Below are 12,916 nucleotides of genomic sequence, written 5' to 3' on the forward strand. Positions count from 1 at the left end.
TCCTCAACATCAAGTTGAGGGCATAAAAATCTATAAAATAATGTTTCAGTTTCTCAGAGTGTTATTCTACATGTTATTCTACTTCATCACTCTAGTTTAGCCTTCACAATGTTTGCATTTTTAGAACTAAACGCCATGCCATGGTATTCCTTTGACAGACTCTCGCATTGAAAACAACCTGTCACTGTCTGCTAATGTACGCTATCTATAAATATGTGATGTGTAAGGTGCCCCTTTTAAAGACCTGGGACCAATTCCCATTATCTGTACCCGTCTAATAAAAATTGATGAAGCATGCAATTTGTTGTTGTCTACTTCAAATTACTATTGACCCACAACTGGCAGTCAGCATAGATAATATCTGTCCGCAGTTGAATTTAACAACTTCATGTTCATTCTTAACGTAAATCTCAGTTATACCACTCACTTTATGATGTTACACAAAAGTGATTTAGAACATCATAACATAATTGTTTGTGTGGTGTATGTGTGTACATTAACAGCATCCACAGGACCTCAAACCTTCAAGTACAGCAGCCAATGTGTGTTAGGCTAGCAATGGATACTACATAGACAAAAGCTTCAATTTATTCAGTTTGAAGCCTTTAGGCCTATTTGATTATTTCTGTTTCCCCTTTCAGGTCTGTACAATATTTCAGTTTCTCAAAACGAAAGCCAAGTGCTTTTCTAGGAGGCGGTGCAACTTGACTAAAAGTCAGTGCCAACATAAAATACAGACTAACAACAGAAACCAGACTACCCAGTTGGGCAGATGTGTCGAAGGGTTAACATAAATATTCTGCTCAGTCTCAACTTATGTGCTTGTCTGCCATCACTTACAATACAAGTATCTTGTCTAACACATTTTGTTCTTGGCTGAAGGATGTAGGCACATGACTAACATGTGCCAGCCATAATGGCTAATTCTGTTTTGCACAGAAGCCTTTGATATGGCATGGTTTTTTCTTCCTATACAAAATTGTTCTGGTAGTTATAGTAGACCAGCTGTGTGCATTTTAGACATGACAAGCATAGTTTTTCAAGAACCTTTGGGTTTTTTAAAATTATGGTGAATAAGTTTCACCACATGCGCAGTCTGCTTGATTAGGCATGCTTTGGATGTCCGGATAAAAATTCTGCTACTTTTCTTTTTTTTTTTTCTTCTTTTTTTTTAAACCTGTCCTGCCCAGCAGCCTGGTATAGAGTATAATGACCTGGATACCATATTGTGCCAGACAGATTTTACTTTAACAAGAGAGTATTAAAATACTCCTTTGTCTGTTTTATTATTTATTTAATTATGTATTGATTTGTCACCGGGCCGGACAGGGGGGCAGACACGGGGATGGGGGGGGCACAAACAGACAGCACAGAGAAAGGACAACACCTGTAAGAGAAGGGGAAAGGGGGATGGAGGGTGGGGACAACAGGGAAAAGCTGTGGGAAATGTGTCTGTATGTGTGTGTGTGTGTGTGTACGTGTGTGCGCATAAGCCTGTTAAAGAATGTAGTTGTTAGTGAGAGTGGAGCGCCACGACTGTAACAGGCAGGCAAGAACCCCAGTAGCCAATAGGGGTGGGAGAAAGAAAAAGAATAAATCAAATAAAAAAATAAATAAAATAAAAATAAAAAACAAAGACTCCCAGATGCACTGCGATGCAAACGCAGAAGACCCCGACCCAAATGCCAGTTGACAACGTAATGCCGACGGAACGCAAAAAGCGTAACCCGCGGAAGAGCAGCGCCCGGACCGACCGCGGCGTGCACAAAACATAGACCAGTGCTCCCCCCCCTATCCAGCACCCCACCGCCGCGCAGCAAACAACCAAAATGCCCAAATGCCACGCAATCATCAACACCAATGCACAAGTGACGAGCCCAACGCGCACACTGCGCGAGCACGGCGACACCCATGCCCAGCAGCCCCCCGCGAATCCCGCGTGCGAGGTTGGGCAAATGAGAGAGAGCAAACGGAACAACACGACAGTGAAAGCCAGCGGAGAGAAACACCAGCAGCAAGTCCCAGCCCGGCAGCAAACGCGCCGCACAGGTCACCGTGCACCCGCCAATAAAAGTCTGCCGTCCCCCCAACCGCCGGAAAAAACTAAGGCCGCCGGCGACCCCCCAAAGCGCACCCCCCAAAGCGCAAAGGACCCCAGACCGCATGTCCAGGGGGAAGCTGTACCCCGCCCCAAGGAAGAACAGCAGAAAGCCGTGCCGGGAAGCTCCCTGCCGCCAGGGAGCGATAACGCGGGAGAACCAGGCCAACGGTCCCCCAGCCCAGCCAGAGGCATCCCTCCCTACAGTGCAGGCAGTGACAGCAGCCCCCGAGGCTGATCTCATCCCCGGACAGGGGCCCAGCCCCCCCAGTCAAGCACCCCCAAGGAGGAGCACCAAAACCTACCCCGACAACACTGGTCATGCGCCCCAGAGACTCCCGAATGCCCCCACCGTGAGAGAGCTGGCAGGGGGAAGCAGCGGGAGCCTCACTTCTACCGAAGAGGGCCCAGGCGAGGAGAGGAGACAACGGGCCCCCAGGCCCAGGGACACACCACCCGCCCAGAAATGAGCAAAGGCCACAAGCCCGAGTCCCCAGAACCCTAGGTCAAGGGCGGGCCCCACGCCAGGTGTTCATATGTCTGTGGACAGATTTTGTCAACGCGGTAGCATCACATCCAAGCAGTCACAAAACTTTACAGGTGTGTAGTTGAGATCAAAATGAAGGCCACATTCAAAGGGGTCTCTGTGGTGTATTACTTAACTACTAATAGTCATGAGTGGAAGTTGGTTGGTTAAGACTTAAAATCACAAAAATCTACATCATTGTAGAGGTTGATTATTGAAGAAACTGGCAAATTTTCTTGATTAGATTCACCGTATATTACCAGGTTAACCAGCACATTTGACTGAAAACACAAACATACGTTAAGGAATGTTTCACAGTAAAATATGGAGGGGCAGTGGACCAACAGAGCAACCCTCTGGATCCAGTAGTGATGAGTTAGGCCAAAAGGTTTAAAAAATAAATAAATAATGATCCAATATTGAAGTATTAAGTGTATTTATTTTAAATAAAATGTTAACACATACATTTTTTCACCTAAAGAGCAACGGCCAACAAAAGACAACATTTAAAAGTGTATCTGCAGGTGTATATGTTATGCTAAATTTCACTGAAATGAACAGTCTGCACTGGACTTCCAGGTTGCAGTCGTATGTTTAGCAATCCTCATTGTATTTATATTTGTTTTCCACAAGGGCATTTAAGTATATCAGTGATTTTTGTTTTACATACATATATAAATACAGTGTGTAGACAGAGTGAGGATGATTAAAACGTGTTATATGTAAAGTGGGCACATCCCATATTTGGAGTTATCATGTGGAAACTTACTTTAAAAAGTATGATAGGGTGGGTGGAGACTTTTTCATATGATGACATCCAGTCAGATGTTGTATTCAGATTTCAGGACTACAAATGCCAACTAGTGATTGCATTTGAAATAAGACAGACATGGGAGATCAGTTTTTGTATGCTCCTGTCTTAGTAACGCCTTGCACCATAAAGGCAGTCAAATTTTAAAAGAGCAAAATGTTAGAGGGCAAAAACAGAGCTTATTTTGTATATGGTGAGTCATGGGGGGATGTAGAGTAGTATTTTTGAAGATTTCTGTCAGGGGAGGGCATGGTGTATACTATAAATTTTGAGAGAGAGAGAGAGAGAGAGAGAGAGAGAGAGAGAGAGAGAGAGAGAGAGAGAGATCACATCACTGTGCCATTGGACTTGTTTGTATTTAATCAGATTAATAACTGTGGAAGAAAGAGGGTAAAGGATAAAATGAAGGGAAAAAGAGGCAAAGGTGCTGACAGAGAGCTGTATAATAAGCTTTTGTACCTTAGACATCTACCCCCTCTCCCCCTCTGTGGGCCAGACTATCTGTCCACTCTCAGGGAATGTTGTGCCTATACCTTAATTCATTAGCCACATGCACATTTGAGTTACATGCCACATGTATTGATGGTAAAAGACTGTTTTTGTGAGTTTTTAGCACAGATGCATGTTGTTGCACAAAGTGTCTTACTTGTCTCCGGTGTTTTTGTTGTTATTGTTTTTTAGGGTGTAATATATAGCAAGTGGCCTCTGCCTTAAAATTGCACTCTAAACAAGTATTGAGCCTTTAGAATGAAGACCGCAGACTGTTTAAGCTGTGTTGGAGAAAACCCATGTCCACTCATTGATATGCAGAGGCTCTATGAGTGAGTGCTGTAAACAACCAGAAAGCCCTGGAATTGGCACTTGAGGCTGTTGCAGGACACACACACACACACACACACACACACACACACACACACACACACACACACACACACACACACCACACACAGTCTCTGCTTTCTTAACAATGCTCGACATTCACATATATTCAGACTCTTAGAACACCGTTGCACACACAAGCCATATCCCCCACCACTCTCCCTCTCCCTCCCTCTCTCCCTCCCTTGCTCTTCTTTCCTCTACCTCTCCGGGTCTGCACCACATCAGCAGCAGCTGGAGAGTGCAGCATAGCATTTCAGAGTAGAGCCGAGGAGGGCAGGGCAGGCAGTGGCCCGGTGTGGGCCATCCAGTGGAGAGAGGAAATATCGTTGAGCATTTTTCTCTCTCTCTCTCTCTCTCTCTCTCTCTCTCTCTCTCTCTCTCTCTCTCTCTCTCTCTCTCTCTCCCCCTCTAGATCTGCAAGCAGAGAAACAGCAAAGCTCCTCCTCCCCTGCCACTCAGGAACTGATGACAAGGCTGGGCTTTTTATTAGGAGAAGGGATCCCGGGTACGGCACGCATACCTATGGACGACAAGAATGAAAAGAAGGTATTTCATTTTCTCCCTCCCCTCCAACTCCCTCCCTCCTCCAACAGCAGCTGCTGCCGCTGCTGCAGCACACAGATAGAAAGATAGAGAGAGGGAAATGATGAGAGGAGGAGGTGGTTAAGACAGTGTAACAGAAGAATGGATTTTGTTTTTGTTGCAGCTTGATTAATTTTTTCCCCCTGTTCATTATCTTTGGATGGGGATTTAGGAGGCATCTCAGGGATTTTGTTTTTGGCACAATAACAACGGTAACTGTTAAACTGTTTTGTTTGAGATTTTAAAGATGTTCTAAAGAAAGTAACTGCATATTTAAAATTGTCTCTATGTAGTTTTATTTCACTCAAAGCTCTCCAGTGTGGTGTGTGAGTCTCCCAGTAACTTGAGTGCTATTCCAGGGGCTCTTGAGTATGTAACAAGAGTGTCTGAGCCCGGGTCCAGAAATAGAGTTATGTTAGGTCTGAGCCTCAGTTTGTTTGGCTCTACTAATTAAGCTGGGGCTGTGTGAAGAGCAGAGCAAAACCCAGCGCGCTACGCTTCCCTCATTCCTCTTGTGTCTTGGATGCGTTTTGACACTGAACCAGCAATTCTATGAATGTGAAGGAGACTTAAAAATTAATTTATGAATCATGCTCCTTAGTTGAGATGTCAAAAAAGATGACGGGCAGTATGGGAGTTTAATGGTTTTTTTTACTTTGTGTTTGTTTGTATGCGCGTAGCTGTGTGTTTTCAGAGGTCAGTTTGGGAGGAGCACATTATTGTCATCTGCCCACAATTCTCTGTTCCTCCATACTGCTGTTTTACAACATGTCTTTAACTTAGCTTTATTAAATGTCAGGAAGCTGTTTGGCTCTTACTGTGATTCGTTAGGTATCATAAGCTCTGGGTTGCAGCCTTAGGCTGGAAAAACTACTGGCATGCTTTTATAAAAAACAGGTGGGAAATAGGAAATGTTCTGTACTTAACAGTAGCATTCCACAAGTTGTTAATGATGCCTTAAGCCATGCAGCACCCTCCTGTTCTGCTGTTTGTATTCTTTCAGCATGCCACTGTACAAACATGTAGACCTTAAAACAGTCAGTACACCTCGGACAAGAGGTTAGTCCCGCTTCTATCTCAAATTGGCTAAGCATTGATGATTCTTACTGTTTTGTGAGTTCATTCGGGTTGAACAAGAATAGATTTTCTTTGCAGCAAAACATTTTGTTCTCATTTTAAAATACTGCAGTAATGTTTTAAGCAGGACAAAGATATCTATTGTTTGTCAAAGTCGCTTACAATCACAATATGTATGTATAGTAAGTACTGTTGTTATTCCAGTTAGAGTAAAGAATTATCGTCAGTCATTTCAGTGCAATAACAACTGGCAGAATGTGAGAGAGGCTTAAAAACCAGTTGTTTTTCATGGTTCTCAAACCATGTTGAGTTTAAACATAATAGTTGGAAATGGTTTGTGATGGTTTCCTAAGATTTTAATTGGAAAGGTTTGTTTGAGACAATGCACAGTCCTGATCGTGAAGCCAACTGGATGAAAGTTCCTCGGGCAACCAAATAAAAATCACTGGAGTACTGAATGTGGAAACAGATAGTGATTGATAAAATGTACACCCTTTCCTCTGATATGGTCCAAAGAGACTGGATTATCGAACATCATGGAGCTTTATTATGGACATTTTGGTCTGCTTTTGTCTGCAAAGATAGCACAGTGCCTGCTTAAGAAATTGCTCCTTGGTGAAAAATAAGGTTGATGAATTTATTGAACTTTATGTGAATAACGCATAATGAGGCAAGAGTTGGTTTCAAAACTTAATGAATGATAATCAGGCTCAATCTCTGTGGCGTGGAACTGTTCTTCTTACAGTGGGACAAGAATAACCTTCTTTAGCTACAGTATATTATGTGTAATCAGAATACAGTTGAAGGAAGATGAGGAAACAGGACAAACCAGCTTTCATTTGGATTTCTACGGTTGTCAGTTAATTCAGACAAAGATTCAGCTGCTGTATGGCTGTCAGACGAGCTTGATGGCGCGAGAAAGGTATCTATTGTGTCACAACAAAGTGGAGACTTCTTCCCTTGTGAAATTGTCTTCAGGCTTATTTTGGTTCCTGCAGACATTGGAGTGTGTAATTTTAAAGCCTTGCTCTATTTACAGCGTGCATGCCCTTCGGCTTCTGTGTCATGCTCACATGTGAAGGGCTTCTTTATTTGTTGAGATAATTTTATTTTTGCATTGCTTCCACATGATCCAGGTCAAATAGGCTGCGAACTTGGATCAAATTGTTCTTTACAGTTTTCTCAATTCTCCTTCCAAATAAGGTTGGAAATATTTTTTATGTTCTATTTATTGCTGCTCATGCCGAAAAAATTTGAACATGTTGCCAGCTTACAGTTTATATTGAGTTGACGCCATACTTCATTGACATACTTGATTAGGAGAGCACATTCTTGCTGTACCTTAACCCTTTTCTCTTACTCCCTTCTCCTCAGTGCTCTGTGACCAGCCAGGGTATCAGCCCCTGCTCTACGCTGACCAGCAGCACGGCGTCTCCCAGCACTGACAGCCCATGTTCCACACTCAACAGCACCACCAGCCGCCCCCCTCTTAGCCGCTCCAGCCCCTGTGGGACCATCACAAGCCCCAGCTCCACACTTGAGAGCAAGGACAGTGGCATAATAGGTGAGAAATAACCAGCTCCTTCATCATACCCAAATAGCAACATATATGATGCATGACAACTGGGTGGCGGGTGAATTTTTGTATAAATTACCCATTTAAATTACATTGTCCATTTTTGGATTAATGGCTGGAGCCGCCAGGAGCCACCCATATCGAACTTCACAACTGATCTTCAGAAAACTATGGTTGATGTCATGGACACTATGTCCGTGTTTTATACAGCCTATTATATTAACACATGGTCAGTGCAATACACATTCTTGGTTCAGAACGCAGCAGCGCGTCTGGTTTTTGATCAGCCCAAAAGGACTCATGTCACTCCATTACTCAGTGACCTCCACTGGCTCCCCGTGGCCTCCAGAATCAAATTCAAGTCACTAATGCTTGCATACAGAGTGACTACTGGGTCTGCACCCATCTACCTAAACTCCATAATACAAACTTACGTTCCTTCTCGCCCGCTACGCTCCTCCAGCGAACACCGCCTGGCTCTGCCATCCCTTCACACAAAGCAATCCCAGTCCCAGCTATTCTCATCTGTGACACCACGATGGTGGAACGAGCTACTACACACCATCAGAGCAGGGGCGTCCCTCTCTAACTTCAAGATGCTCTTGAAAACTCATCTCTTCCGAGAACACTTCCTCTTATAACACCTCTAACTCCTAACCTCTAACATGCACTTCCTGTGCTCTTCTTCTTCTATCCCCTACAATTATCTTGTATTGATTGCACTTTTTTGTTTTGATTGCACTTTTTGTTAACTCTTACTTCCTTCCCTAGGTATCTACCCCATTGATGTGATATGTACTGTGAGCTCTTACTAGTATTTATTGCTGCTCTTAATAGTATGTATTGTCAGTTGTAGATCTGTATTTGATGCTCTGTTGATGCTTGTATGTTGTTCCTCAAATGTAAGTCACTTTGGATAAGAGCGTCTGCCAAATGAGTAAATATAAATTACTAAAGTTAAAGTTAGCACTAAACTTAAAGGTTTTATGCTATTGACTGCAGTAATGGTTAATGTAACAATCAGCCAAAAAAGCACAGAAACAGACTATCACGCAAACACATATATAAAGAATATATTTATAAAGAATAAAAATCAGCTTTGTAAATGTTTCATGAGGAAGAAAATAAATCCCACACCTTTGTGAGGTCTCAAGCACACAATGTTTTTGCGAGTAACACTGAATGTAAACATAATTTAGCACATGGTGGGGGTAATAGTGAAAATGTTTTACTGTTTTGTATTTGAGGCAATTTTCTTAAATTTTACAGGATGATGCAAAACTAAAACAATAAAAAGATATAAAGCATGCTATAGAGTGTCTGTCAAATAACCAGCTTCAAATAAACTTCACTGCAGTTTAAAAACAACCCGTAGACCCAATAGTCGGTAACCACACTAGGAATGCTGCTAATGAGCCTGCTGCAGATCCTTTGGGAAACTGGGCACAGTGAATCAATAGCTTGAGTAGTAGCATGAGGACACCACCTCAGACCAGCGACATAAAATGCCAGCTTACCAGTGGGTCAATCAGCTGCTGGGTTTGATAAAAACATAGGTTATAACAAAAGCTTTGCTGACCTCTCAGTAATATTTTTTTTGTGTCTTGGCATTTATCCTTCACAATATGACCATCACCGCAGATTCCTCAGCACACATTTACTGTATAATCATACTTATTTTCCATGAAGCTCCTCTATTTCTAATATGCAATCTGAGAATTGTAACCTCATGTGCACTTTGTGATTTAGAGCAAAAAGTCTCACCCGCGTGGTGTCACTCATTCATCATTTTGTTAACACTTTTTCTGTGGGACTGAATACCATTTCTGTCTGGTTATATTCAACTTCATTCATCAACATGCGTCAGTTATTGGGTTTAAATAGAGCAGTTCCGGTATGAGAGAGCATTGAGGTGACAGTTGCCACAGTTTGGCGCTGTATTGTATCTCTAGCAATAGCTCTGTAAGACATCTGGGGATTTACACAAGCTGACAGGAATATGACGTAGTCTATATGACATATTAATCCGTCTGCTATTTCTTCTCGCCAAGCTTTCAGTGACTATGCAAATGTTATAAATTCATTCAGAAAATGGCTTTTGAATATTTGTAGTGAGGATTCAATTGCAGATTGTAACTGTATGATCCTGCAGCTATCCTCGGTTGACCTTAAATCATTTCTGAAGGCACTGATAGATTTTGTGGGAAGATTTAGCGGCTGGGAATAAGGTTTAACATTTTCCTTATCCTTGCATGAACTAACTATGATATCACATATAATATGCCTATTTAGGTAACTGATTGACATGATTGCTCTGCAGAAGGAAAGCAGTGCGTGCCAAAGCCAGATATAACACAACAATTTGGATGTCCGATACTGCAGAGTGGACATAATTGATTCCCACAAGTCAGTCATTCTGTTCCCCCAGAGCAATATCATAGCTAGCTGCTAAATAATTTATGGAAGCTTTGATATAGTATCTTCCAGCATGAGGCATTGGCATGCTGCCACCCAGGATGAGACATACAGTTACGTTGCATGTGTCTATCTCATTGTAATGCTACTTTGCTTGTGTCAAATCAAAATCAATTTTGTTTGAGAATGACACGATGTGATATTGCTCCACTACAACATCCCACCCACCCGCCTTGATAAGACTGTGCAGGCATGGAAAAGAACAAAGCTTTGTTGTGTCCACAAGTCAGATTCCAGGCTGTGATTAATGTTCCCTGCTCTTTTGAAGTTTGACTCTGATTTGAAAAGCACATTAATTTGGCTTTGGAATTGGGGAGACTTTGCAATGTCTTAACATTTACAAAACAGCTCCCAGAGGGGTTTCTGCACAAGGTGCCCGGAGAAGGACTTGTATCAGCCCTTTAACAATAACCATAACCAGTTTTTCGTAAGGGAAAAGGACAAGCTCACCATAGGTTTGAATAAATAATAATGCATTCTTTGCCGTGGGCTATAGTTCAACCAAGAAAGCAATAACTGCAACCTCTTCTACACCGTGATGACTGCTGAGCCAGAGCAGAGCTGGACATGGCTAGTGTCACTGAATTATTTCATGTTTGCCCAGGTAAACAGCACAGGAGACACAAGGCCCAGGATGTGTTATATTAATGTTACTGATGATGCAACGTGCTGCAGCATTATGAAATCCAAATTAGAAGTGTGTGATGCAAACACAGACAGCTGGCCTGTGTCAGTTCCAGTCCTCTGACTGTACTGATGTTTCTCTATCCAGCTGCCTGTCATTGTGTGGCTTTGGCCCTCCACTCATCTTTTAGGATCATATTAGATGGCTGAGTTGGCCTGAGGTAGGATTAAAGGATTTGTTGTGGTGTTAGCAAAACACCTGTCTGAACTTAAAAATATCAAAGGCAGTTTTCAGCACTAATTCTTCACTCTGCAGTTTTTTTACATGTTTAAGTGTGAATTTTTGCTTCATAGTACAGCATCCAGTTTACACTGTTTGATATTTGAAGCTTCAACTGATGATCCTTGAAAAGAACAAAAATTTTCTGGGCTCAAGAAATGAATTCTACAAATCAACGCCATCACGTATTTCCAGTTTTCATTAGTACAAGCAGACTGTCTCTGTAAATGTAAAATCAGGTGGTGAATAGTGTTGATAAGGGTAAGACAGGGAGTTATTCAAAGTTCCTTTGCAGCTCAGTATCTCACTAGAGGAAAAGACAGATACATGTTCATGGCACAAAAAGAACATTTTGTCACATTTCTTCTCTTCCCTCATCTTACCTCCCTCACTTTCTCTAATTCCCTCTCTGTTTTCATCTCCTCTTAGCCACCATCACTAGTTCTTCGGAGAATGATGACCGTAGTGGCTCCAGCCTGGAGTGGAGTAAGGATGGCAGCCTGAGAGGCAGCGGGCGCCATGGCCTGGCACAGAGTGTGCGGGCTGATACCTGCTCTCCTGTGGCCGAAGAAGACTCCAACAGTGCCACAGCAACACCAGCCGACACCCCATCCAGGACAGGCCAGCAGCTACAGTCGAACACATCAGCAGGGCACTACAGCCTCCAAGTCACTCACCTGAGGGACCCATTCCATACCCACCACCAACATCATCTTCCCTCATGATGCCGAGGCCAAACTCTGTAGCAGGTAGAGCCCTTGTTTTTTTAGCTCTGGACATATGGATGTCTTCTGTGCAGTGGAAAATGAATGGATCTAGGATACCTTTCCTCAGTGATGGTGTGCGCTCATGTAGCTTTACATGAAACATTTTATTTAAGCTTTCTTCTTCTAGCCTGGTAGCTTTAGTTTTTTAAGATGACAGTAAAACTGTGACTCTGTGCTTGAATTGTCAGTCAGATCAAGATTGCAACACTATGATATGACCTGTGCCTGAGGCTGACAAGTGTCATTTCTAGTCCAAGCAAGTGACAGACAACAGCCAGAAAAAAGCATGTGCAGATATAGAGGTAATGAGAAGTTTCCCAGAAACCAAGTTGTGCTTTTCAACGAGGAATGGGGCATCAAGGCAGAAGTTTGATATTGGACAGCTGTTGCATGTTGTGCCTCTACCCTGCCTGCCATATCGGATCTAAACGCAAGCCACTGTCTGGCTGATCTGTTCTGCATTCCTGCCCTGGAACCTCCCTCTTATGGCTCAGCTCCATATCCACACAGCTGTCACAGTTGTTGATATCCCTTGCTAACCCCTTTTCCCCTCTCTCTTTCCCCCCATTTCTATTCCCAGATCTCCCTCACACTGCCTCCCTCTGTTTTTGCCTTTGCTGCATTTGACCTTGGCCAGCAAAAATCAAGACCTTACTGAATGTAATGGTTGATCTAGTATTTGAGAACTACTATTTTCAGATGTGTTAACTTTGAAATCCCCAGCAATGCAGTCTGCACCTCTAAATGCAATCACATGCTATATGGAGCAAGATAATATTCCATACCCAATACGAGTTGTATGTAAAAGGAAAAGTACTTTTACTTGGGCGGACCACCCAGGTATATTAATGGCCGCCCAGGTATATTTAGCGATTTTAGCATTTTGCAGAGAAACACAGAGTTGCTATCTATTACATTACAAGTTGCGAACACGGTAGATATATTTTACAAGCACAGACCAGGTAAAGCGACAGTGAACACCCCAGGGCATATGTTATTCGCTAGCTACCACATTAGTCTAGTTCTGATAGGCTTTGTCGTTAACATGCCTCCCACACAAGCAAGGCACCAGCTGCTGTGAACAGAATAGCGGGTGAAAAAATCCAGAAGACGAATTATGTGTTTTTTCGGGGACTTAATATAACGCATCCTACTACTGATGGAGAAAGTCAATGCAGCAGACTTATACAGGGAGAGAAAGAGGCAATCTGATGTGTT

General features: G+C 42.8%; 1 protein-coding gene across 1 annotated transcript in view; it reads left to right on the plus strand.

The window, feature by feature from the left end:
• The window catches only part of tanc1b (tetratricopeptide repeat, ankyrin repeat and coiled-coil containing 1b), a 101,045-nt gene that overhangs the window by 50,835 nt on the left and 37,294 nt on the right, over positions 1–12,916 (plus strand). Inside the window, exons 5-8 of the mRNA XM_038720424.1 lie at positions 4,730–4,863; positions 7,351–7,540; positions 11,361–11,458; positions 11,515–11,680. Coding sequence (XP_038576352.1) covers positions 4,730–4,863; positions 7,351–7,540; positions 11,361–11,458; positions 11,515–11,680 — 588 coding nt within the window. The remainder of the gene's footprint in view (positions 1–4,729; positions 4,864–7,350; positions 7,541–11,360; positions 11,459–11,514; positions 11,681–12,916) is intronic.

This window comes from Micropterus salmoides, unplaced genomic scaffold, assembly GCF_014851395.1.
Source record: "Micropterus salmoides isolate LMB-PRFRI ecotype aquatic unplaced genomic scaffold, ASM1485139v1 Ms_hic_scaffold_15, whole genome shotgun sequence".
Classification (NCBI taxonomy): domain Eukaryota; kingdom Metazoa; phylum Chordata; class Actinopteri; order Centrarchiformes; family Centrarchidae; genus Micropterus; species Micropterus salmoides.